This window comes from Anolis carolinensis, unplaced genomic scaffold, assembly GCF_035594765.1.
Source record: "Anolis carolinensis isolate JA03-04 unplaced genomic scaffold, rAnoCar3.1.pri scaffold_9, whole genome shotgun sequence".
Lineage (NCBI taxonomy): Eukaryota > Metazoa > Chordata > Lepidosauria > Squamata > Dactyloidae > Anolis > Anolis carolinensis.
The window spans coordinates 24,775,150-24,799,275 of record NW_026943820.1 but is presented as its reverse complement, the minus strand read 5'-3'; the positions used below and the strand labels follow the sequence as shown (position 1 = coordinate 24,799,275).

The 24,126-nt window shown below is 38.4% G+C and overlaps 1 protein-coding gene across 3 annotated transcripts in view; it reads right to left on the bottom strand.

Moving 5' to 3' along the window:
- Window positions 1-490: 490 nt before the first annotated feature.
- The window catches only part of gan (gigaxonin), a 38,896-nt gene continuing 15,260 nt past the window's right edge, over window positions 491-24,126 (bottom strand). For all 3 annotated transcript variants that reach the window (XM_003222967.4, XM_062962032.1, XM_062962031.1), the window contains 7 exons: window positions 23,770-23,891; window positions 22,605-22,717; window positions 21,059-21,208; window positions 19,071-19,207; window positions 17,170-17,298; window positions 15,551-15,660; window positions 491-14,029 (listed from right to left, as the gene is read on the bottom strand). In XM_003222967.4, coding sequence (XP_003223015.1) covers window positions 13,848-14,029; window positions 15,551-15,660; window positions 17,170-17,298; window positions 19,071-19,207; window positions 21,059-21,208; window positions 22,605-22,717; window positions 23,770-23,891 — 943 coding nt within the window. In that variant the 3' untranslated portion in view covers window positions 491-13,847. The remainder of the gene's footprint in view (window positions 14,030-15,550; window positions 15,661-17,169; window positions 17,299-19,070; window positions 19,208-21,058; window positions 21,209-22,604; window positions 22,718-23,769; window positions 23,892-24,126) is intronic.

The window sequence follows — 24,126 nt, the reverse complement described above, 5'->3', positions numbered from 1 at the left end:
CCAGATCCACTGGCACCAGCCATGACATGGCTCTCTGGATGTGGGATCAATCCTGGAAAATACAGACATGAAAGTGTAAGATCCTTCAGATTAGGGCTTCGGAAGTCATAACCCAGAACTTACAACTAATCATCAGTCATAAAGAGCCATTGCAGTAAGACAGACATGTGTCCTCTACAAAGGCTGTTTTAAAAAAATATATAAGTTGATTTATTGATATACTTTCCATGTATGAAATGCTGTGGCCAAGCTTAAGCCCATGTACTTCGCAATTGTGAAATCTCTACCATTCACACTGGCTTCGTTATAGCGACTTGAGGATGTTGAGAGCGAAAGTATACTTTATGATTTCTAGACCAGAATCTGGAGCCGTTTGTTCTACAAGACCCCTTTCACAATCAACTCGTTTTCCATAATATTCCCCTTTCATTTCCTCAAGGAGTAATGAAAACAACACCAATAGAAAATGGTTCATACAAGAGATGGTAAATGTATGCAAATCATAAAATGTTTATTTGGTTAGTTCATTAATTAATTTAAGACAATTCAATGTTGGTCTGAACCCTTCTACAAAATAATTCAAGTTTTTGACAAACCTCCAACACATAAAGTGACTTTTACCGTACACAAATTTCAGATCAAAATACGACACTCTTTTATTGTACAATTTATAAAACCCGGTCAATACAAACTACATTTAAAAAAGAGAACACGCTTCTCACTGATCCTTAGTACAGTATTACGCCACAATCCGCACAGTGGCCCCAGAGCCCTAGAGCACAAACTTAAACCAAGAACAAAAGCCCCCAACTTGCCCAACAGTATACGGAAAATGTAAACAACATGCTACTTAATCCAAGAACCATTTTGTACCCCTTTTTGCATTTTTAAAAATATATGTAAACCTCAAAAAGAGACCCGTGAGAATAAAGGAATTCAGACTGGTGGATAAAGAGCATGTGAAATGATCCCGAAGCAAATACTGCAATATATTGGATTTGATCCAGCACTAATTCATACAAAGGGTTTTGATCTTGTCTGAGTTAAAGCCGATGTAGTTTTTGTAGGGGAGAACACGGATATTAGGAGAGGAGAAGAGTGCAGCTTTTGGAAGTGTTTTGATTTAAAAGAGCAGAAAGCCAGGAGTGTGAACTGGCAAAGTGTTGGTGTGTCCCCAAAAATCCTTGCATGGGTACCGCAGATGGCTGTAAAATAACCAGTTGCATTTTGAAAGAAGTGGCCAACAAGATGTAAACATGGGATTGAGCCTGTTGTAACTTGAGTGTAGAGACTGAAGATGCATCTATCTTTACAGGAGGAGGAGAAACACAACATGTATTGGCTTGGTTCAGAACTAGGAAGCCCCCAGACACACAGAATTGTGTCTGGGTTGCTGTGAGTTTATCGGGCTGTATGGCCATGTTCCGGAAGCATTCTCTCCTGACGTTTCACCCACATCTATGGCGGGCATCCTCTGAGATTGTGAGGTCTGTTGGAAACAAGGCAAATGGGGTTTATATATCTGTGGAATGTCCATGGTGGGAAAAAGAACTCTTGTCTGTTGGAGGTAAGTGTGAATGTTGCAATTGGCCACCTTGATTAGCACTGAATGACATTGCAGCTTCAAAGCCTGGCTGCTTCCTGCCTGGAGGAATCCTTTGTTGGGAGGTGATTAGCTGTCCCTGATTGTTTCATGTCTGGAATTCCCGTTTTCATTCACACTTGCCTCCAATAGACAAAGAGCTCTTTCTCCCATCGTGGACATAATTCCACAGATATATAAACTCCACTTGCCTAGGGTTGTTGTATGTTTTTCGGGCTGTATGGCCATGTCCCAGAAGTATACAGCCTGAAAAACATACAACAACCCTGTGATCCCGGCCATGAAAGCCTTCGATAACACATTCCTCTTGCCTAGTTTCCAACAGACCTCTCAATCTCTGAGAATGCCTGCCATAGATGTGGCCAAAATGTCAGGAGAGAATGCTTCCGGAACATGGCAATACAGGCCAAAAAAACTCACAGCAACCCAGTGATTCCAACCATGAAAGCCTTCAACAACACAGAGTTGTGTCTGTTTATCAGGGCTTCTGGATCAAAGCCCTGATTTCTCTCAAATCAATTAATAAAAATATGCATTTCAGTTTTACAACAGTATCCCCCAACACAATTTTTCAGGATCACAACGTTTAAAAAAAAACCCAGAGAAAACACCAGCCACTGACAAATCACTTGAAGACATACAAACAGCACAAACAATACTAAGATATTTGTTACGCATCAGTATCCTATGTTCCATTGCAAAGCCCAGGTTTCACGAATCAATCACAAAGTGCCATTAAAATTGCACAGTTTTTTCCCTTCAAATATAACCGTAGGAGTTAGCATGCACAACACTGAAACAAGCTCAACCATAGTGGTTCTGACATCGATTTTGTACTGAAAAGTCCAAGCTAATAAGAGACACAGCATCCCATACACCAAAAAAACCCAATAAACGAACAACACGACACTTACTTAACTATGAATTTGTTCAGATGCCATAAAGGAAAAGATGTCCAACAAGCGGAAAGGGTAGCACAATTCTAGAGGAGCAGGCAAACATGGTTTCGGAGTGAGACTCTCATAACCCACTTGTTAGGTTGGCTAGGGCTAATGGGAGTTGCACCCCAAACTCCTGAATTATGAGGATGGGACTTAATTTGTCTTGGCCCTATGGTCAATGTCATATCTGAAAACATCCTACAGTTTTTAAAATATTCACCCATCTGCACCAATTAATATTTGATGTACAATGGATAGATAAGGAATAAGAAAAGGAAAACCAAACAGAGCAGAATCCATAAAGCTCATTCTGCATTCCATTGTTTACAGATGGTTCCAAGTAGCTTCAGTTTTACCAAAAAAGTCTTAGCTGGAATGAATCGTCAGCCTCAGATGATGGAAAGTTGATGTTGCTTAAGCGGCTGAGGGAGAAAAGGAAGGGGCCTGAGGCTGTTAGGAATTGTGAGAGTTGAAGTCCAAAATACCCAAAGGGCCCAAGTTTGCCCATGCCTGTTCTACAACCTCCATTCGGCATTGTAATAGGAAGGAATGTGGTGGACATGCTTTGGGGCATCTTACAGAGAAGTATGACAACTGAACAAACCCTGTTGACCGATTCGAAGAAATTAAAACTTGGAGGTACGTTAGTCACCACGGCCCTTTAGATTTGCAGAGGATGGTGCGTTAGCACCGACAGCAACAAGTGTATTATCACTAGTATCGGCAATCTGCAGGATTTAGAATTGTGAACATCCACATGGCACTGAACAGGCAACTTAAGACAAATCTCTGCCATTCTAGAAAAATCTAAAACTTATTCATGTTAATTGTTCAGTTGTTTGGTTTGCAATTTAACGCAACATTTTATCAAACATTGTTTAGTGGTTAAAGATAGGTGAAGTTGTGCATATGTGGGGATACTTTTTAATCAGGCCTCCATGTCTGGTTCCCATACAATTTGTGATTCTGGATTTTTCATGTTAGTCATTTGCATGGCCATCATAACATCAAAGGTAAGAAAAAATAAAAAAAATTCTGAAATTCAGCAGTTCAGCTGTAAATGTTAATGGATGAAAAGAACTATGTTTTATAATTATGTGTCACAAAGTACTAACTTATTTTTCTTAACTGCTTGCTTCTGATAAGCTCCATGTTGAGACTCTCTTTCTCACATAAGTGATAATATGCTGCACATGTCTGTGATTGTTCTTTATCTCTAGGTTGCTGTGAGTTTTCCAGGCTGTATGGCCATGTTCCAGAAGCATTCTCTCTTGATATTTCGCCTACATCTGTGGCAGGAATCCTCAGAAGTTGTGAGGTCTGTTGGAAATGAGGCAAGTGAGGTTAATATATCTGCAGCATGTCCAGGTTGGGAGAAAGAACTCTTTGTCTGTTTGAGGCAAGTGTAAATGTTGCAATTGGTCACCTTGATTAGCAGGAAGCAGCCAGGCTTTGAAGTTGCAAAGCCATTCAATTCTAATCAAGGTGGCCAAATGCAACATTCACATCTGCCTCAAACAGACAAGAGTTCTTTCTCCCACCCTGGACATCATTCCATAGATATAGTGGATAGAGGACCCCACTTGCTTAGTTTCCAACAGACCACGCAACCTGTGAGGTCGCCTGCCATAGATGTGGGTGAAACATCAGGAGAGAATGCTTCTGGAACATGGCCATACAGGCCGGAAACTCACAGCAACCCAGTGATTCCGGCCATGAAAGCCTTCCTACAAGACATTGTTCTTTATCATTTTCTTCTTAAAGGTGCACTTCTTATCTACCATTGACATCACAAATATATTGTGACTAACAATATTACAAATGGCAAATGTTAATCCCTATACATGATGTATGTAGATTCCATGGGAAGGAGTGCTGGTCCATTATCTTCCCCTATTAGAGAATGATTCTTGGCCTCAGTGCTATCTGCAGTCCCACTAAAATAGACCTGGATTTATTTAGATGTTAATTTACTATTCAGGAATTGACTTACTATGTTCACTCTAACTCAGCGGTTCTCAACCTGTGGGTCCCCAGGTGTTTTGGCCTACAACTCCCAGAAATCCCAGCCAATTTACCAGCTGTTAGGATTTCTGGGAGTTGAAAGCCAAAACACCTAGAGACCCACAAGCTGAGAATCATTGTAACTGGTTCTAACAGATTTCTTTAAAGCCTTGTATATATTTCTTGACACTGAAGCCCACGTGGCTGTCCATAACACCAACAGCAAAACATACAATGACAGAAAATATGGACTTTTGGCCCATTGATCCCGCATACTTTCTGACAAAAGAGTGAATTTCCTTCATAGAAGCATAGCCATTGTCCATTTTGAAAAATCCACTGAAATTGCACAGTGATACAATGCCAATTTCATATAGTGTGTGCTTCTCCTCCCAAAAGGCCACTTTGAAGAGTACAAAATGGTACATTTCCTTAAATAAACCGAATTTCTGTGATTAAACAACGTGGATGTGTTGAAAGCACAAGCAACATCTAACTGCTGTATGAACAATGCCATACAAGGCTAAAAATATCAACTCAAATACATTGAGCCACTAATAAAAGAAGATATTACAATCATTTTTTTTCTGATCCCATCAAAGGAAGCTATATTATAACTTGTAATTGTTATGTGAACTAAAATGAAATACATTTTCCCTGCTCAGTGAAACCCAAATGTGCAAATAGGACAAAGAATGAAAACTTGCCCAGCAACTAACGTGGCTGCCTTGTAAGTAAGTCAAAGGGAAGTACTAACTCAGACACAAATGACTATTAGGCAACCTATGTGCTTACACATACCTATGTTTGTCTTTTTTCCTGAACCAGATAAACCAGAGGTAGTCGTTCTGACTGGAATGTCAAATGGCCATCACCCAAAAGAGAAGATGCGGATGGCCTTACTTGAGTGTTTTCATGTAATCACAATAAGTTCACAACTGCCTTGCTGAATGCCCTGGCAGAAAGCAGAAACATTTAAAGAACATTTAGACATTACCTCTCAGCTACATAGCCTTTTCCAAAAGTGTACATATAGTAAATTTGCATAGCTGTGGAGGCAAGCAAATAGCAAGACAAGAGGGTGAAAATATTTACTCTTGGAAGAAGCTTTGCCCACAATGGATTTATACAGCGGCTGAGCAAAAAGAGTTCTTTACTTGAATCTTCTATAAGCTCACATTAGTGGTGAGAATAGGAATTGGGATAACTCAAATGTCTGAACTTAAATTTAAGCTCTAACAGGAGAAAATATAACAGGAAGGCAGTATTAATTGTACGTAGAGTACATGTATCAAATGTGCAATTTGGGAGAGCAATCTAGGGCTAGGAACTGTTCTGCTTGAAGCACTTGACTTAATTTGTCAATTCAGACACAAATAAATATTTTTCTGCTGGGAAGATAGCATGAGAAAGGACTGATACTCTCCCTTTGTGGTCCCAATACAATTGAGGGTTCCCACCACAATGTTATAAATGAAGAAGCGGACAAACAAGAGACATAGCGATGTCTTTCATGCCATATTCAGTTTGGCTATTTCTCTCCTTCTTCAAAGAATTCTAAGTACATTTTTGGTTCATTTTTCATTAGACTCCTCCTGCCCCAAGTACTATTTTAAAGACCAAGCCACCTAATTGTTTTGGCTAAAATCTAACTAGATCCAGTTAGTCCCAACTAGAAACACCGACTTAATGGGAACTTTGTTAAGTCAACCCTTATATAAGTTCTCTCAACGCCAGTTGAAACCAACAACTGGATTTAACTTTTTATATTTAACTACTGATGCTTCTTGGGAATTGATAAAAGAGATCTGAACCATTTCATCAGGGACTTTTGGGAAAGATCTCTTACGTACATGAAACACTTCATTTTACAGCCATACAGACTGCAAAAAAAGAAAAGAAACAAAAAGGGAAGGGGAAAGACTTCAGTAAATGATATTTATTATATTTAATTAGAAGCATAAATAAAGATAAAAATAATTAAATATACACCATTTTCCTTTCCTCAACTAATAATGGAATGATGAACTGGTCACCACTAGCTAAGGATCCCCAATCAAGTAATGGTTAAACATGTAAACTTTTCAAGTGTAGTGGTCGAGAATTCAGACGTTATGTCAAAATAGCACCTTTACGAATGGAAAGACCAAGGCCCTTGGTATCAAAGCAGAATAAACCACGGACTCTTTGGACCAAATTGAAAGAGCAATGGTTGTTTGCGCGCATGCGAAGCACAAGGCTGGAAAATTCCAATGCAACCTGCATGCATTCCCTCTCTCTCTCTGGCTATAGCTAATGGTTAAAACACAATTGAAGGCAAAATCTTGTTGTTCATTTATTTCAACATCTGAAATCAAACATAACATAGGGGCCACAGTTAGCACAGTGGGTTAAACCACCAGCTATAGAAAATCTTGCCAATCGGAAGATCAGCAGTTCAAGCTGTGGGTAGGAGTGAGCTCCCTCTGTCAGCCCCAACTTCTGCTTACCTAGCAGTTCGAAAACAGCAATGTGAGTAGATAAACAGGTATTACTTTGGCGGGGAGGTAAAAAGGCGCCTTGATGACATACCAGCAATTCGATCAGGAAGGGGCAACATGTTTGGGGTGGAAAATGGAACAGCACCTTTCCATGGCCAAGTCAAACATAGCCTCCAGATGCCAGAGATGAAAAAAGAGGGAAGCCTTGCCTCTGTCTATGTATTGTCTGTCTTTGTTGTTAATTGTATAACAGCATCGAATGTTTGCCGTATATGTAATCTGATCTGAGTCCCCTTAGGGAGATAGAGCAGAATATAAATCAAGTATATTATTATTATTATTAATACGGAAAAAACATTGAACTTCATGGCTATATTGATAGGCTAACTTTAATTCAATGTGGAGCTTATCAAGACTAATATCCTGTCTCCTTTTTCAGCAGAAACTCTCAGGTGGTTAACAAGATCAATCAAATGGGTCATGGAAAGCCAACAAAAGGAGTTTTCTCTCCAGGACTTTTTCAAAGCAAATGGGAGATGGATAAATTGGTGCAGCAAGCCCAAATTCTCTTTCCTGGGTATCACCTACACTGTAACTCTCAGTTGGCTTCCTATCAATCAGCAACTAAGTACCATGTAACAAACAAACCATCCAAACCTACTCTCAGTACCGACCCACTTGTTTCTAAACAACCAGCAGAAATGTTTCTTTCCTTTATAGTAAAAGGATACTCCTTGTTGAATTTGCCATATACTATTACACTGAAAAAGTTTCTTATTTTGAACAAACTTGAGGGAGCTTACATATAAATTCTTCATTATTTGATTAACAATTCAGGAGGGAAAATACAAGTTCACATGGAAACTGGTTTTAATCAAGATATATTGCTGCACCAAGATTTTGGTCTCACCCTCTCATGTGTTAAGATAAAGCAGGGAGGTAGAACACCACACATTCCCCTTGGACTCTTTGGTGGCACATAAATGAAATCAACAAAACAAATGCCTTTTGATAAGTAGTACTTGGAACCCTCTTATATTGAAGTATATCCTTGGTGAGAGCTCATAACGGAGAACTAGTTCTAGAACTAAACTATTAATATTACAAGAGGCAGCATAGTGCAGTGGTTTGAGCCTTGGACTATAACTCTAGACAGCAGGGTTTGAAAAACCCGTGACAACATTGTTGTGGGCTAGAAAAGACCTGAAGACACACAACTATGAACAGAAAATGTACAAATTATTACTAAAAAGATTTCACTTATGATCATATAAAGGCCACAGGACATTTGATTAGATCCAAGGGCCATACACAAATATTTTAATGATTCTGGATATCTCCTGCCATAGCAAGGAAAACAAGGCATTATCATTTAAGTAACCAGACAATGGAGCTATATGGTCCTTTTGTATCTGAACTGCATTGCCCATAGTCTTGGGGCCCATCAGGAAGATGTGGATATTGACTGAGGAGGTGATCAGCACTTTGATTAATGGGATATTCTTATCTATCTGGTTTGTCCTTTGGTATATGAGGACTGCTGGTCTCTCTGCCCCAACTCACAAAGGAGATCTACATGCATCGTTCTCCAGACACCCATCCAATGGCTTGGCTAGAAAATGTATGACAGGCTCCAATTAATTAGAAGATGAGAGCAAATGAAGGAAGCCCCATTGAGCCCTGTGTCTATGTCTTCCCACGAGTCCAGATTGGAGCCACAGGGAAGGAGTTCTTCCATAATTTAAAATATGTATGCAAATCAAAAATATTGCTGGCTGTTTTCTCCTATCTGAATGCATGGCCCTAGAATACTATTAAGACAGCAGAGTCCATACGTATCACAGGCAGTGAGGTTTTCCAAGGCAGTTTTGTAATATAAATTAAGAAAAACAACAAGTCCCTGTGGTCCTTCTTCATTTAAAAAAATCTGAGATGTATGTTATTTACATACGAAAAAAATTAATTACAAGCTCCATTTTTTATTTAAAAACTCTCTTCTCTAATGGATGAGATTTGTAGTACCTGCATAGAAATTGTTTTGGTACCTAGAGCAGCTTTTTTGGTATTGCAGACTAAATTATGTGTGACGAATAGAGGCTCTGTGCTTTTGGAAGCAAATCTGACCTAAATACTGAGCAAAGAAACTGTTTAAGGGAAAGACTGTCAAGAGTTTGCATATACACTATAATCTTGGATGGCAAATAGAAGCAAAAACTGAGGCCTAGCCACCATCAGTAAATTGCCAATTCACATGCAGCAAACAGGTGGTGGCTGATACACTGGGGAAGGGTATTCTGTGTGCTTTGTGGAGGAGTGTTTGGTGAGTTTGGAGTTGGGGTGATTTTGAGTTGTAGTGGCTGGTGGAGTGTGGATTGGAGAAGACAAAGAGAGCTGTAGGTTCATAGTGTTGTAGATACCTTTGTACAGACTGCAACTGAAGATAAAAGCCTTCCTAAATAACTTGGAACAAACAACTTGTGTGTGGTGTTGCGTTTTCCAGAAGATATCTTCCTAAACTACAAAGGGCAGCTTGGATTCTTACTACTGGCTGCAAGGAAAAGCTTCCAGGACTTTGCTAAAATAGTAGAGAACCCTGACAAAGACTGTTAGTGCATTGCCTGTGGAAGAAGTGAAAGGGTACATTTCTGAAGGAGAGGAGGAGAATGGCGACCCAAAGGGGGTGAGGGGTTTGGGGAAATGGCATACCTGTATTTTATGTATTCAATTATCTTTAAATGTTTTTCTTTCTCATATTCTGTATGAAATTCACTTCATAAAAACTTACTTTGAAAAAAAAACCCAGCTTTGATTTCTATTCTTTTTACCTGGAATAAAAAATAAAAGTCTGAATAAAATAAACAGAGTTTTAAATCGTATCCTAGAGTACACTTACTACACAATGCTAATTCAAGAGTTTGATTAGAATCTAAGTTCAACACAGCAGAAGCTCCAACTGTGGATTTGTTGATGGAACAGCAGAATCCAACAGAAAAGGAATGGAGCCATATTTTCTCCTCACATCTCTATACGGCCAAAATATCAATTCCAGAGAGCTGGGAAAACCTCCTAAGTTGGTCTTCAGATACCTTTGAAAGGTGCAGATAAGGAAGGGGTAGGAGTTCAACCGCACTGTGGCCTTAAGCAGCTGCAACATTTTGGATTTCAGCCACAGAGAAATGGCAGCATTGCCCCAAATCTAAAAGCCAGCCAAGTAATCCTACAAATGGTTGCAACTTTGATATATTCAGAGACCTTTCCCTGTGTGGCTATAGAAAAATTCCAGATGTGTCAACTCAAGCCAGCTAGTTCTACTATATCCCCTATCAGTTCCTCTATAAATACTCAAAGCCAAATTTTATTTATTTCAATTGCAGCAACATTTGGGGTATTCTCTGGTGACCGAAATAGAGGTACTTTGCCTATGTTGGCAACCCATTACTAGTTACATCCTAATTACTGATTGACCTAGTCCAATCACATTTTGCCATTTGGTGGGCTGCATTTGGCAATATAGTGAGCCTGATGTTGTGAGCTGCTTTGAGTCTCTCTCCTGAGGGGAAAAACAAGGTATAACAATAACAACAACAATCCGCATCATCTGTGGCCTCATGATCTACTTATTCAATGCACCACAAATTCAAATAGGCAGTGAGCAACTTCAGCAGAGTCATGCTGATAGCAGTGCTCATACTTGGTCATTTGTGAACACAATGACCTCACAATGCCTTTTGGATCATCCTCCTAAAAATCTGACGCCCTGACAAATTTGTAAACATCCTGCAGCTCCTCCATGATGCCAACAGTCGTGGACAGCAATAGCTCCCAAAGTGACCCATTTAAGGTGGAACCAGGTGTCAAACAGAAATGTGTTATTGCCTCAACCTTATTTGAGGCTATGATTCTGCATCTTGCTGATGGGAAGCTTCCCACTGGTGTAGAAATCACCTATTGGATTGCTGGCAAACTATTTAACCTCAGCAGACTGAAAGCCAAAACCAAGGTCACAACGTCTGTTACAGAACTCCAATATGTTGATGATAATGTAGCCTGTGCTCATTCAGAAGACCTACAAGCCACTCTAAACACCTTTGCAGAAGCATATGGAAAGCTTGGACATTTGAAGATATTTTTAAGCCTGGGACAAACCTGGATAATTAAGTTTATTCCATATTTAAACAGATTTATCTGGAACGTCATTTAGACACCTCATGCTAATCCATTACCTATGCCACATTACATGGCTGTGTAGATGGGGCCTAAGAAAGAAAAGACATCCCGCCAACACACTGTATCTACGTTGAGCTTATGCTCATGACCGATATTCTATGCATGCTGAGAAAGGAATTGGGAACTCACAAGGACATATGGGTGAGTCCATATGATTGCACCTTCTATGTTCTCTCTCAGGAGAAATGCCATATATACTGTACAAGCCCATCTCATGTATACGTCAAAGGCATGTTTTGAGGCCCAAATTATGGACTTTGATACAACCCATGGGTAAGTTGAGGGTAAAACATAGGACAATGCAAGAAAACTGGCAATTGCTTCTATTTTTCCACTCAGGCATTCAATAAATCCAGAAGCAGTGTAAAGGTGGAGACAGCAGAAATGGCTGATACTTCTTTTAGGTTGTCCTGGGAGGGATTAAGCTTTTGTCTTTTGCCACCCTCTAAAACTGCTAGACTTACACGGTACTACTGCATTTCTTCAGATTCATCTTCCCTCTAGATAAACATCTCTAAGATGGGTTTGTGTATTAGAACTGGAGGTATATTTTATGTACCATATTTTTGTTGGTGATGTGTCTCACCATTGATGGTCTTTCAAGAAATATGGTAATCCAAATATGTACATCTTTTGATTGGATCACACCAAAACCCCATAGATTTTAGGGGAAAATCCAATTCAGATATAGCTGTTCGGTTTACTGGGTATTAATTGTGGTCTCCCTTTCCAATGTACTCCAAAACAACAACAGGAATATTGCTGATGTAAACAAGACCAGCATCTAGGATAATAATAGTTACAGCTGAGATTCTACAACTTTCCAGAGCAGAAAACACTGTATTCTAACAATATACATGCTTTAACAGACATTTGACATTTCCAGCTGTGTCACACCACATTTATGGTGGGGTAAAACAGCTGAAAAGGGCCAGTGGATTTTTTTTCCATATTATTATGTTTCACTAACAAAGAAACAAAATAAAATTTTAAGAAGTGAGGTAAATTGTGCTCTACCAGAAAGAAGTTCATCATGTAAATGCAATTAAATATTAATATTTGTGAGGGGGAAAAAACCTTTTAAAATCTTGGAAAATAACAAAAATAACTGCATTTAAAGTTTACTGTACACAGCAAACTGTATTTTACAAAGAGGTCCTCTATAAGCCGGCTTTTGACCCTGAACACACTTCTACAGAGTCAGAAAAGCATTACAGGCAGTCCTCGAGGTACAAATATCTGACTTACAAATTACTCATAATTAAGAACGAGACTGAGACAAACAGGAAATGAGAGAAAGCTACCCCTCAGAAGGAAAATTCACTCCTGAAAACAACTCCATGGGGAAAACAGGTCTCCACTGAAATTTTATCTCCAATCATTTCCACAACAAGCCAAATTTCTCAAAATCCAATTCTCACAGGGACAGAAAATGAGGTGAAATCATCTGATCCAAAGTAATATATATATATAATTTTAGGTAAGTTACATTTTAAAAATGTACCTGTTCTGAATTACAAACAAATTCAACTTAAGAACAAACCTACAGAAACTATCTTGTTTGTAATTTGGGGACTGCCTACTATTTGACCATTCAATCCCACAGTAGCCTAAAAAGCAACGCCCCCCTGCTCGATATTCTATCTTCCTCACTTCCGTGTACTTGTACAATTATGAAAATGATCAATTCTGTAAACCTGCATCAGTTTTCAAGTTGTGTAGAAAGATAGCTGTAGTTCTATTTGGGAAAAAAATTAAATTAAACCTTTACAAAAAGCTGCACACTCCCATCCATTGCATAGATATTTCAATGGTAGAAAGCCCAGCCTTCCAATGTCTGCACTGAATGAGGAAGGCGCAGCATCCGGCCTCTGCACAGCTATCGTGTGCTGCTCCACAATGAGAACTTTAGATCCCTTGATGTATACAAGATTTTTTTTAAAAAAATCTGTGCAGTCATCAATCTTCTATTGTATTAGACCTCTTAGTTCGACTGAATCCATTTTAAATATATTTTAAAAAATCTTAGAAATGAAACACACTAAAAATGTATGTACAATGCTATCCTTTCAGGCACAGACCTCAGAATTGTGAAGAAGTCTTGAAGTAAATAAAGGTGCAATTGCCCATCTCTCTCCACAGCGGAGCCTCTCTTGGTATTTTAGTGAGATTGGTTTTCATGCAGTATTTCTTAAATTATCAACGCTACCCAAGATTATCTGTAACCATTCCCTTTGGAGATTCTCGCACTTTTTCCTGCCACTATTTCAGCAGGCTTCCTTTTTAAGATCCTATGTGCCACCTCCAAAGCGATTAAATTGTTTCGATCACATGGTCTCGCATTTTTAGGTAAGGTGACTCCACTTTGCCCATTTATTAGTGTACAATGACTCGCCTTCAGTTAAACGCTGAGGCTGAAGCACTTAAGCAGCTGAAAGCAAAGTTAGAACTTTTACCATACTGCAATCGGACATGCAGTTTGTGTTTCTGCTGCAAGATGTTTGTTTCTCCTCTATATAAAGCTAAATTGTTATGGTGGCAGCCCTCTTCTCTCAAGTTCTTCCTAGCTCCTCAACTTTCTGGAGGCCTCTCTCAAGGCGAAGGGACACGGATGCGGAACAATCCCTGTTGGAGCTGCAGCCGGAAGAGTTTGCAGTTGGCAATCCGTAGAGCGGCACATCCCGTCCGGCGAAGATCCGAGGGAAAGAGCGGCTTTGTGTGGTGCCATGTTCCGGTGCTTCTTTTAAATTCCCGAACATAATCGTAGTTGGTACCTGCCAAGAAGACAGATATTACAAAATAGCTTCATCAGAGCAATGACAACAATTCGGACCGAGGGCTCTGAAGCCCTACATTCTCTCCACACAGCAGCCAACCAGCTCTGTATGAGAAGCCAACTTGCAAGACCCAAATTCAATTGTAGCTTTGGTTTCACATTGGAAACTCATACATGGAGGAATATTGCAGCTATTGCAACTAGTAGCTATTGATGGAGCCAACCCTCATTAATTTATTTAGACTATATACTAGCTTGAGTACCCGGCGTTGCAAGGGTTATATTTTTTATTTTACAAAATGCATTAAGGTTGTTGGTCTACTACAACTCACATCTTACCGGATTAACCCCCTGAAACTCTATCAGTACTTAAAGTTTGTCATGTTGTGCAAATGTGCTCTAGATGCATCATCGATGGGGTTCAGTATGCTCTCCAGCTGCAGGATGAATTACAACTCTCACCATGGTGGGTCAGTCCTGTCAAATCCCTCCAGTACGTTCAGTTGATCATAGGGGTTCTGTGTGCCAAGTTAGGCCCAGGTCCACCATTGGCGAGGTTAGGCATGCATTTTGGTTGCAGGTGAACTATAAATCCCATTACTAACAATGGCTATAAATCAAGGTGAATTCCCTCCAAACTTCTCCAGTATTTTTCTTTGGTCATGGGGGTGCCAAATGTGGTCCAGGTTCATTGACAGTGGGGGTCACAGTGCTCTGACTTGATGCAGGGTGAATTACAACTTCCACCATGTGGAGTCAATCCCCCAAACTCCTTCAGTATGTTTAGTTGCTGCTCGGTTCTGCTCTGTTTGTTATGCAGACAGAGTTGAAAAGAATAGGAAAGGATTAAGGGAGAGGTGGTGGGTGGGATCATGCAAATTCCACACCAACTGAGAGAGTAAGAAACACTGGGATGTTTGCGATGGAGGAAACACATAAAATCGAGGATGCAATTGTTCCTAAATGAAAGCATTCCTTGGGTGGTGGACCGTAGTGTTTGTGGAGGACATTGGCAGGGCTTGGGCTACATGTTCATAGCACTTGCTATAACCTGAACTGTCAGTGGAGGGAGTGCTTTTGGTGGCTCCCCAGCACTGTGGGTTCTAGCTCTTTGTGAAGCCTGTCTGTGGAAGTGTACACCCCAGCCACATACACACATACATATTTTCACTTGTGCCAACCTAACAATTCGGAAACATGCTAATGTGAGTAGATCAATAGGTACCACTCCAGTGGGAAGGTAACGGCGCTCCATGCAGTCATGCCGGCCACATGACCTTGGAGGTGTCTACGGACAACGCCGGCTCTTCGGCTTAGAAATGGAGATGAGCACCAACCCCCAGAGTCAGACATGACTGGACTTAACATTAGAGGAAACCTTTACCTTATTTATTATTTCGTTTAGCTTATTAGCTACAGGCACTTGTAGGCTATTTTCTAATATTTTAAAAATGCATATACATCCAACAAGGGGGGATAGGATGGACACCAAAGTTATATTCATCATTTAGCTCCTGACCTGTATCCAGATCTCCAATCACATAAATGCTAGCTCCAATGGGAACAGCTCCATACACAAATGAAGAACTGGCTGGGATGCATAAGTTCTGATCATTCAAGTAGATCCACCTGCAAGAAAAGGCAAGGTTTAAAGGGTGATTTGGAAAATAAAAACAAAATGCATGTCCGAAAATCCAGCTGCCCATCCCAACTAGAGAAGACCCACTGAATCAAGGAAAGGGAACTTACATTAATTACTAGTTTGCATTTAAGCATACACAGCTCTATGTGTTCATTGTGAAAGGCTACTCACTGAGAAAGAGATCATATTCCCTAAATCAAGGAGCAAGAAACTGGTTGGGTAGTAAGTAGATAAAGTACTAAATAAAACATTCTAATTATCTGAAAACTCTTACTGAGTATCAAGACACTGCGGCATACTGAATAAAAAGGATTTTGGAGGAATCAATCTTATAGAACAGCACCCTCTTCTGGTTAACAGAAATATAACTGATACCATATTTATAGACAAGAAATCTTTACTGAGGATTTCTTATTTTCAGGAAAAAGGTTTCCTGACTGATACACTCCAGTTGCCATTTAGTAGTGTATTTACAGTAATACCTTGACTTAAGAATTAAATTCATTCTATGATCGAGCTCTTAATTCAAATCACTTTTATCTCAAAGCGAATTTTCCCACTGGAATATATTGAAATGCTAATTTGTTACATGTTTTGAAATAAGAAAATGTACTTTATAAATAACAAATAATGTATAAATGCACATTCACATGGATCAATACAAAAAAGAAAGATAAACTTTAAAATGCCAGAAGCACAAAGTTGTGGCAAGGAAGCTCAAAGAACCAAGTGAAGAGGCAGAAGCATCCTTTTCTTCATCATCTTGGACTCATTTCAGCCCTCCCTTGTCTTAGAATCATAGAGTTGGAAGAAACCCAGCTTGTTCTCTCTCTTCATGAAGCCAAACAGACCAGGAATAAAAAATACACAAAACCAATTAACCCCAAGTTTCGCAAAGCAGAGAAGACCAAAGCAGACAGCAATCTCCCAAAGCAGACAAAAGAACAAGGCATGGAGGCTGCTCCCTTGAAGTCCTAAATCTCTGTACTCTTGTGCTTGCACTCCCTCTGGTGCTTTCTCTTAAGTTAAAATGCTGTTCTTATCTCAAAGTGAAACACGGGGCAAGCGAAGGCTCTTAAATGCTCTTAAGTTAGGATGCTCTTAAGTCGAGGTTTCGCTGTACTTCAAATAAAATGTGTCTCCTGTCTATTCTCCCTCTGTTGGAAAAAAAACTGACCTCTGTGCAGACATGTTTTATGTGCATTAATACTACTGAATTAAAGTGTATGTATTAAAGAAGAAAACTTATATTAAAATTTATTTATTACAACATTTCTATCCCGCCCTACTCACCCGCAAGGGGGACTCAGGATAGCTTACAAGTATAAAACACATATATAAAACGATTCCAAATTGCAATTCTTTACAAAATAAATTAATTACATAAAAGCATTCAAATAACATTCATATAAATACACATTGAAGGCGTGTTTCCAAAAAAGCATATTACTCATTACTCAATCTTGTTGGTGGGTTGTGTAAAAAGCTGTTGTTACCTCTTAAATTCATCATGATAGAATTCTGATTTGCAGGTCACCATCTCGCTGGTTTGGTTATCGTCCCGACTTCTCACCCCACCAAAGACGTAGAGCTCCGAAGCCACGCCACACGCCACAGCCCCAAACCTGGAACACAATGCAGGAGAGGAAATGTACCGCCAGGTTAGAGGAATTTGGCAATTTACTGGTAATAATAGTACTAATAGTAATAAATTTGATTTGTTACCCACCTCTGCTAATGCTCAAGGCAAGGTACAAGAAAATCAAAATACATCAATGTAACATATACACAAAAAACTTACATATAAAAACACACTATTCTAAAAACATACACCAAAACTGATTATCAAGATCACCATACAGCAGTAATGGAATGCAAATCAAAAATTAGCATCCATTCTAAGTATTCCTACTGAGAGTACTTATGTGATACAAGAACCGTTGTTGTGCCAAAACCCCTCCATTCATAAAACGAAGGAAAACCATGGCTTGAACTGAAAGAAAAGTCCTTCATTTTATAGGAGCTTTAAGTTACTGGATATCACCTTAGTTTCTTGTTCCCACTATTATTTATTTTGCATATTTCCCATACCTCTCTCCAACTGTTGTAGATAGCGACCTTCTCAAGCCTCCTCTAGTTAATGTTTTTTGTTTTATAATATGTTAGTTTATTTCTCAAAGTGTATGTCTTCTCTGGTTTGCAGTTTCCTTATTTCTATGTACTGCAAGCAGTGAGAGAGGCTGCAGACCATGTGACTGGTTCAGCGACTGTTTAGAATGTTCATTTTTAAAAGGAATGACAGTTGGGGCTTGAGTCTGTTTAAGTACAGAAGCCAATGTTAGAAGTTAGAAGTCAGTTGAGGCTTGAGTCCTTTGGAAGTAGACTGTTATGAAAGAGAGCTGTACATATCAATATACAGTAGTTTAGAGACTGTTAAAGACTATGAGTTAAAGATAATACTGAAATGTTTTAAAGCGTAACCTGACAAGAAATGTACCAGTATATTTAAATACATGAAAGTGTGAGTAAAACAAACTTGTTATTTTAAAGAAGCTTACTTGAATCTTTGTCTGCCGAGAGCATTGAATAGAAACAAGATATTTACAGGCCCAGTGATCTTCCATTACCCAATAAACTAAATGAACACTCCTGAAACTCTGCTACCCATTAGGTTATGATTCTAACAAGCCATAATCAACCAGGCCAATACCAACACCTATCAGCCTTCTCTCTTTTTCTTCATTGTACCATTTGTGATACTACCTTAAAGCACTGGCGTTTAGGGAGAAAGTGCAGCGTACATTTCAGGAATAGGAAAAGAGAAGACAAGTGATGTGCCCGTATTATACCGCAGTTAACACCGGGGACATCTTTTTAATAAAACACACACGGGAGGGTTTCTCAAGAATCAGGGTCTGTCTTGACTCAGGAGTCAGGGTCTGAGTTCCTCTGGATCCGCTCTGATTCTCCTTGGGGAGATAGGACAGAATGGCAGAATACAAATAAAGTCTTATTATTATTATTTGTTCTTAGGGAAAAGGTATTATGCACCTCTGCAAGGAAAACAAATTTGTCTTCACTAGAGCAATAATGGATGCAACAGTTTCTCTCCATTTCCCAGTCTTTCGAAATTGCATAGGAATCCAGTTGCAGCTTAATGCAATGTGAATGGGTGCATTATCATGACTATTATTTATATCCCGCTGTTACTCTCGAACAAAGGAGACTCAAAGTGGCTAAGTAAAACCAATGCAATGCAATTAAAACCTAGAAATATATAAACATGAGAATGGAATTAAGGACACTCCTGTTTCCATCTGTTGGTGGTATGTGGGTTTCAATAGGTTATATACATTTCTAGAAATCTGGAAAATTAATTGTAATACACCGTACACACCGTCTTTCTTTTAGAGGGCAAATAGCAGTCCATTGCTGGGTCCTTGGGTCGTAACATTCAACGGACTCAAAAAGCTTGCCATAGGAACCGCCCCCCATTGCGTAGATCTTCTTTTTCATCGCTGCATAACAACCAATCTTAAAAATTAAAATAAAAACCAACTTATTATAATTATGTAACACAGTAATGGAAAAGATTACAAATGAAGTACAGCTCAGTTAAAATGAATACATTTCTGTACAGAAGAGTAGTTCGCTCATACACGAACTAACAAATTGTTAAGCATACCATTACTCATCCACCGCAAACACAAAATACAATAGTCCGTGAAGAAAGTGATCTGGAAAGTGTTATCTCAAATGGAACCAAGCTCGCTCTTTTTAGCAGCTATATACTAAGCTGTTATCTATTTACTCTCCTGGTGAAGAGTTTAGTTCAACACAATTATCTCTTAATATATCAAGGAAAATAGAAGGTGGACGGGGAGGAATATATTGTTTTTGTTTCTTTCCAGTATTGCTTAAAAATGTAATCCAGTAAAATTGCATTTATTTCAATTAGTGCAAAAAAGAAAAAAAACACAAACATGTCAGATGAGTCAGACAAAACTAATAAGTATTTTCTGCCAGAAATATACTGGTACATCTTTAAAACATACATCTCAGCAGCGAACGAAATGGACTTCAACTTCCTGATCTATTATGAAGTGTTACAAGGTTTTTAGCCTTCACTGCCAAATAGTGTTGGTGCTGCATCAAACTACCACTCCTATGATTCCATAGCATTGAGCCACGGCAGTTAAAGTGGTGTGAAACTGCATTAATTCTACAATGTAGATGCACAACCAGCAATATGAACGGATACAGGAGCTCATTCTAACGTTTCTCTCCTACCAAGCTTGACATCTTAATATAACTACACATGTCAAATATTAGTTTGCTGGAGATGTGGCATGTACAAAGGGACATATTATCATTTATGGTGGGAATGTCCCCAGCTGAAGAGTTTTTGGAATAATATATTTACGGAAATAGGTAACATTATAGGACTAAATATCACCCAATAATAATAATAATTATTATTATTATTTTATTTTTATACCCCGCCTCCATCTCCCCAGGGGGACTCGGGGCGGTTTACAAATACAAAACGAACATACAATAATATCAAGTACCAAAAAACGCGCATTAACCCCAAATGCTAGGTTAGCAGTACTAATGGATGCCACTAAGTTGAATTTAGAAATGGAAAAGAAAGAATTGGTGATTTTTTTACTCTTATTATTATTCTATTATATTATTATTATAACTGCAAGCAACTGGAAGACCATAAGCAATCCCACATTGGAAGCATGGTATGGGGAGGTATGGAACGTAACCTTAAATGATAAACTAGCAATGGAAATAAGGGTGTATTTGGGGGGGGGGGCTAATAGATAAGATTTTGATTCATATTGGTTGGTTTTTATTAAATATGTTTTAGAGAGTGAAAAGGTAAAACAATACAACCTTGTCAGTCAGGAATTTTGGATATGACATTTGTTTACTGGTTGAATTATACATTTTATGGTAAAGGAAATGATACTTGTTCAGACCTTGGTGGCGGGGTTATATATTTGTAAAATGTTCATTTTTTGTGTTCTGTTTCATTGTAAGTTGTAAAAGTAAATAAAAATTTATATATAAAAAAATCAAACACTAGTTTGATACTTAAAACCCTTAAGACTCTCCGAGAACTGGTCCCCAAAGTTTATTTTCTCTCCTTTCACTCTGTCCTCCTTTCCATACTGTGTCATGTTCATAAGACCATATACTAGCATGCTGGGACTATTAAAAAGTATGACAGCTTTTATTACATCTTATACATTTTAAGAATTGTGAAAATTGATAACACAGGGTTGCAAATATCAAAAACTATGTGAAGCCCTTTAGAAATGGCTTTAGCAAATATTGTTCCATTTTATTGATTTTGTTTAGTTCATCGCCTACCTTTCTAATCATGGTCAGGTCTGGTTGCTTTGTCCATGTCCTACTGTAAATGTCATAGGACTCCATGGAGATGAGTTCCCGTTCTCCATCCTCACCTCCCAGAACATATAATATCCCATCAATTTCTACCAAGCCAAAATTGTGTCGCGCCTGTCAGAAAGAAGTTAAGATGTATTACATTTACATTCTTAATTAAATTCACTTCCTTAATTTCAACAAAGTCTTCCCAGCTTCTCATAAATATATTCACTATAAAATATACATAAGCAACGGATGTTGTAATGACACCATAAGAGCCAACAAATGTACCGTATATACTCAAGTATAAGCCAGCCCGAATATAAGCTGAAGCACCTAATTTTACCACAAAAAACTGGGAAAACTTATTGACTTGAATAAAAGCTGAGGGTGGGAAATGCAGCAGCTACTGGTAAAATTCAAAATAAAAATAGATGCCAATAAAATTACATTAATTGAGGCATCAGTAGGTTAAATGTTTTTGAATATTTACTGTATTTCAAAGGAAAACAGTAAACTAGCTCTGTAAGTGGAAAAGTAGTATCAACAAAAACAATATAGTATCAACAATAACTTAATAATAATAATAATAATAATAATAATAGGAAGAATAAGACGACTTAATTTATATCCCGCCGTATTCTCCCCATGGGGACTCAAGCTGGCTTCCAACATAGTAAGAGGCAAACATTCAATGCCTTTATAAACAATGCAGAACTAAATATAGCTCTACAATTATATATACTAATTTCACATATGTATTTTTTCCTGAAATGTTTGCAAATCCTCTCTATATATGTGCATTTTCTTCCTGCAATATTTGCAAGCCCTATATATCTATGTTTATATCTACATATAAACATAGATATATCTATATTGTATACATAATAGATACAGATATACAGCTACAGTAGAGTCTCACTTATCCAAGACTTGCTTATCCAAAGTTCTGGATTATCTAATGCATTTTTGTAGTCAATGTTTTCAATATATCGTGATACTTTGGTGCTAAATTCATAAATACAGTAATTACAACATAACATTACTGCGTATTGAACTACTTTTTCTGTCAAATTTGTTGTATAATGTGTTGTTTTGGTGCTTAATTTGTAAAATCATAACCTAATTTGATGTTTAATAGGCTTTTGCCTCCTTAATCCCTCTACTGTACATGGAAATCTCTAGATATACTTCTTCCTGACTTACAAGGACTTCTGTCCCTCTCCTTTCCCTTTTCAAAACATTTCCTTGGTAAGAGCGAGGGAGACTTTGGGAAAAAAAAACAGACTGATAAAGGAGGGTAAGATGAGAGATAAATACATCATATATAGCAAGCAATGGCATCTAGGCTCAGCTAGCTGGCTTGACCCCATTATAAGCCGGGGGGGGGGGGGGGTTCAGCTCAAAAAAGGGCTGAAAAACTCGGCTTATCTTTGAGTATATACGGTATATGGCATAAACTGTTTTGGAACAGATTTGAACAGTGTAATCCAGTCAATGGAAGGGTTGAACAGAAAGGCAAACTCACCTCCGTCATTGGTGGCAAAGAGCTCCATGAATTGGTATCTGGATCATATTTTTCCCCAGAACATAAAGTGACTTTGTTATCATCTTGGCCTCCAAGCACAAACAAGAACCCTTCTGAAAACAGTGATCATATAAAGATTTTAAAATGCAAGTTACATTAGTAGATATCTAGCTGATTTAGAAGATAGCAAAGAGCCTAGATCAACCAGACCATTATCTGTAATGGTCCAACCAGGTTTCTCCAAGAAATGCACAAAAAGGGCAAGAAGGCAACTGCTTGCTTTTTTCAGGAATTGGTAATCAATGGTATGCCATTTCTGAACATGAAAGGCTTCACAAAACCATCATAATAAACAACCATCATGAATGTTGATCAATAAGAATTAATGTTTACAAGTTCATGTAAGTACTAAGGAAGGGGTTCTCAGCCTGTGGGTCCCAAGGTGTTTTGGCCTACAACTCCCAGAAATCCCAGCCAGTTTACCAGCTGTTAGGAGGCCAAAACATCTGGGGACCCACAGGTTGAGAACTGTTGTACTAAGGGCATTCAAGTTCAAATAAGTGCTCTTTCCTTTTGCTCCTTACTCTTTCAAACACAAAGTACAGGCTGTCTTATCTGTACTAGGACAGCTAAAATATCAGATGATCGTTTTATATAATGTTGCCTTAATAAATATAAGCTAAAATATTAGCAGTTTTCATAATCTGCATTTGGTAGGAGAATATACCAAGTAAGATCCCAACTGTTCCATAGTGAAACATTCCTGTATGAACTGGTTTAGAAAGTATCTATAAGACACTGAACAACACTTATAAAGTATTAAGAACACTACCAAAATAAGGAGGTTTCCTACATAGCTGTAAGTGTATTTGCATTAGCCAAGACCATACATTTCATGGCTTCTCTCTTGTCCCATACATATACTATCCATCCATCCATCTCTATAGTAGTAGTAGTATCAGCAACACATCAACAAACTTGGCATTTATTCAATTTTCTCTTTGGCTCTTCACTAAAACGTAAAGAAAGCCACCCATTAAATCATTCAAATATTCTCCAAGGCCATGATCCAAAGAGGCTTTAAAAGGCCATTTGACTTTCCAGATAATTAAGGGCATTAGGCATGCTTCACTTTGCATAAGAACCATGTTATCTTCCTGCCTACCTGCTGAAAGAACACCATGATTTATCCTGGGCGTACTCAGAGGAGCCAGTTCTATCCAAAGTTGTCGGTTAGGATCATATAAAGGGCACATACACCGCATTACTGATGATGGCTTCCGGGATCTGAACAGGTAAAAAGGCAAAAATTAATGCATTAATGCAGAGCTATATGTCATAGTTCAAATTTGCAATTAAATCTAAAAGTCAAAAATGTACACAAACCAATCTGAGTTAAAAAGCAATGGATTTATAGATTAATTTTTAACTTTTGCATCTGTATTTGTTTAGAAGGAGGGCTGTGTGAAGTTGTAGTAGTTAGGATCATTGTCTTAGATTGAGTTGTTAGGTTTTTTATATT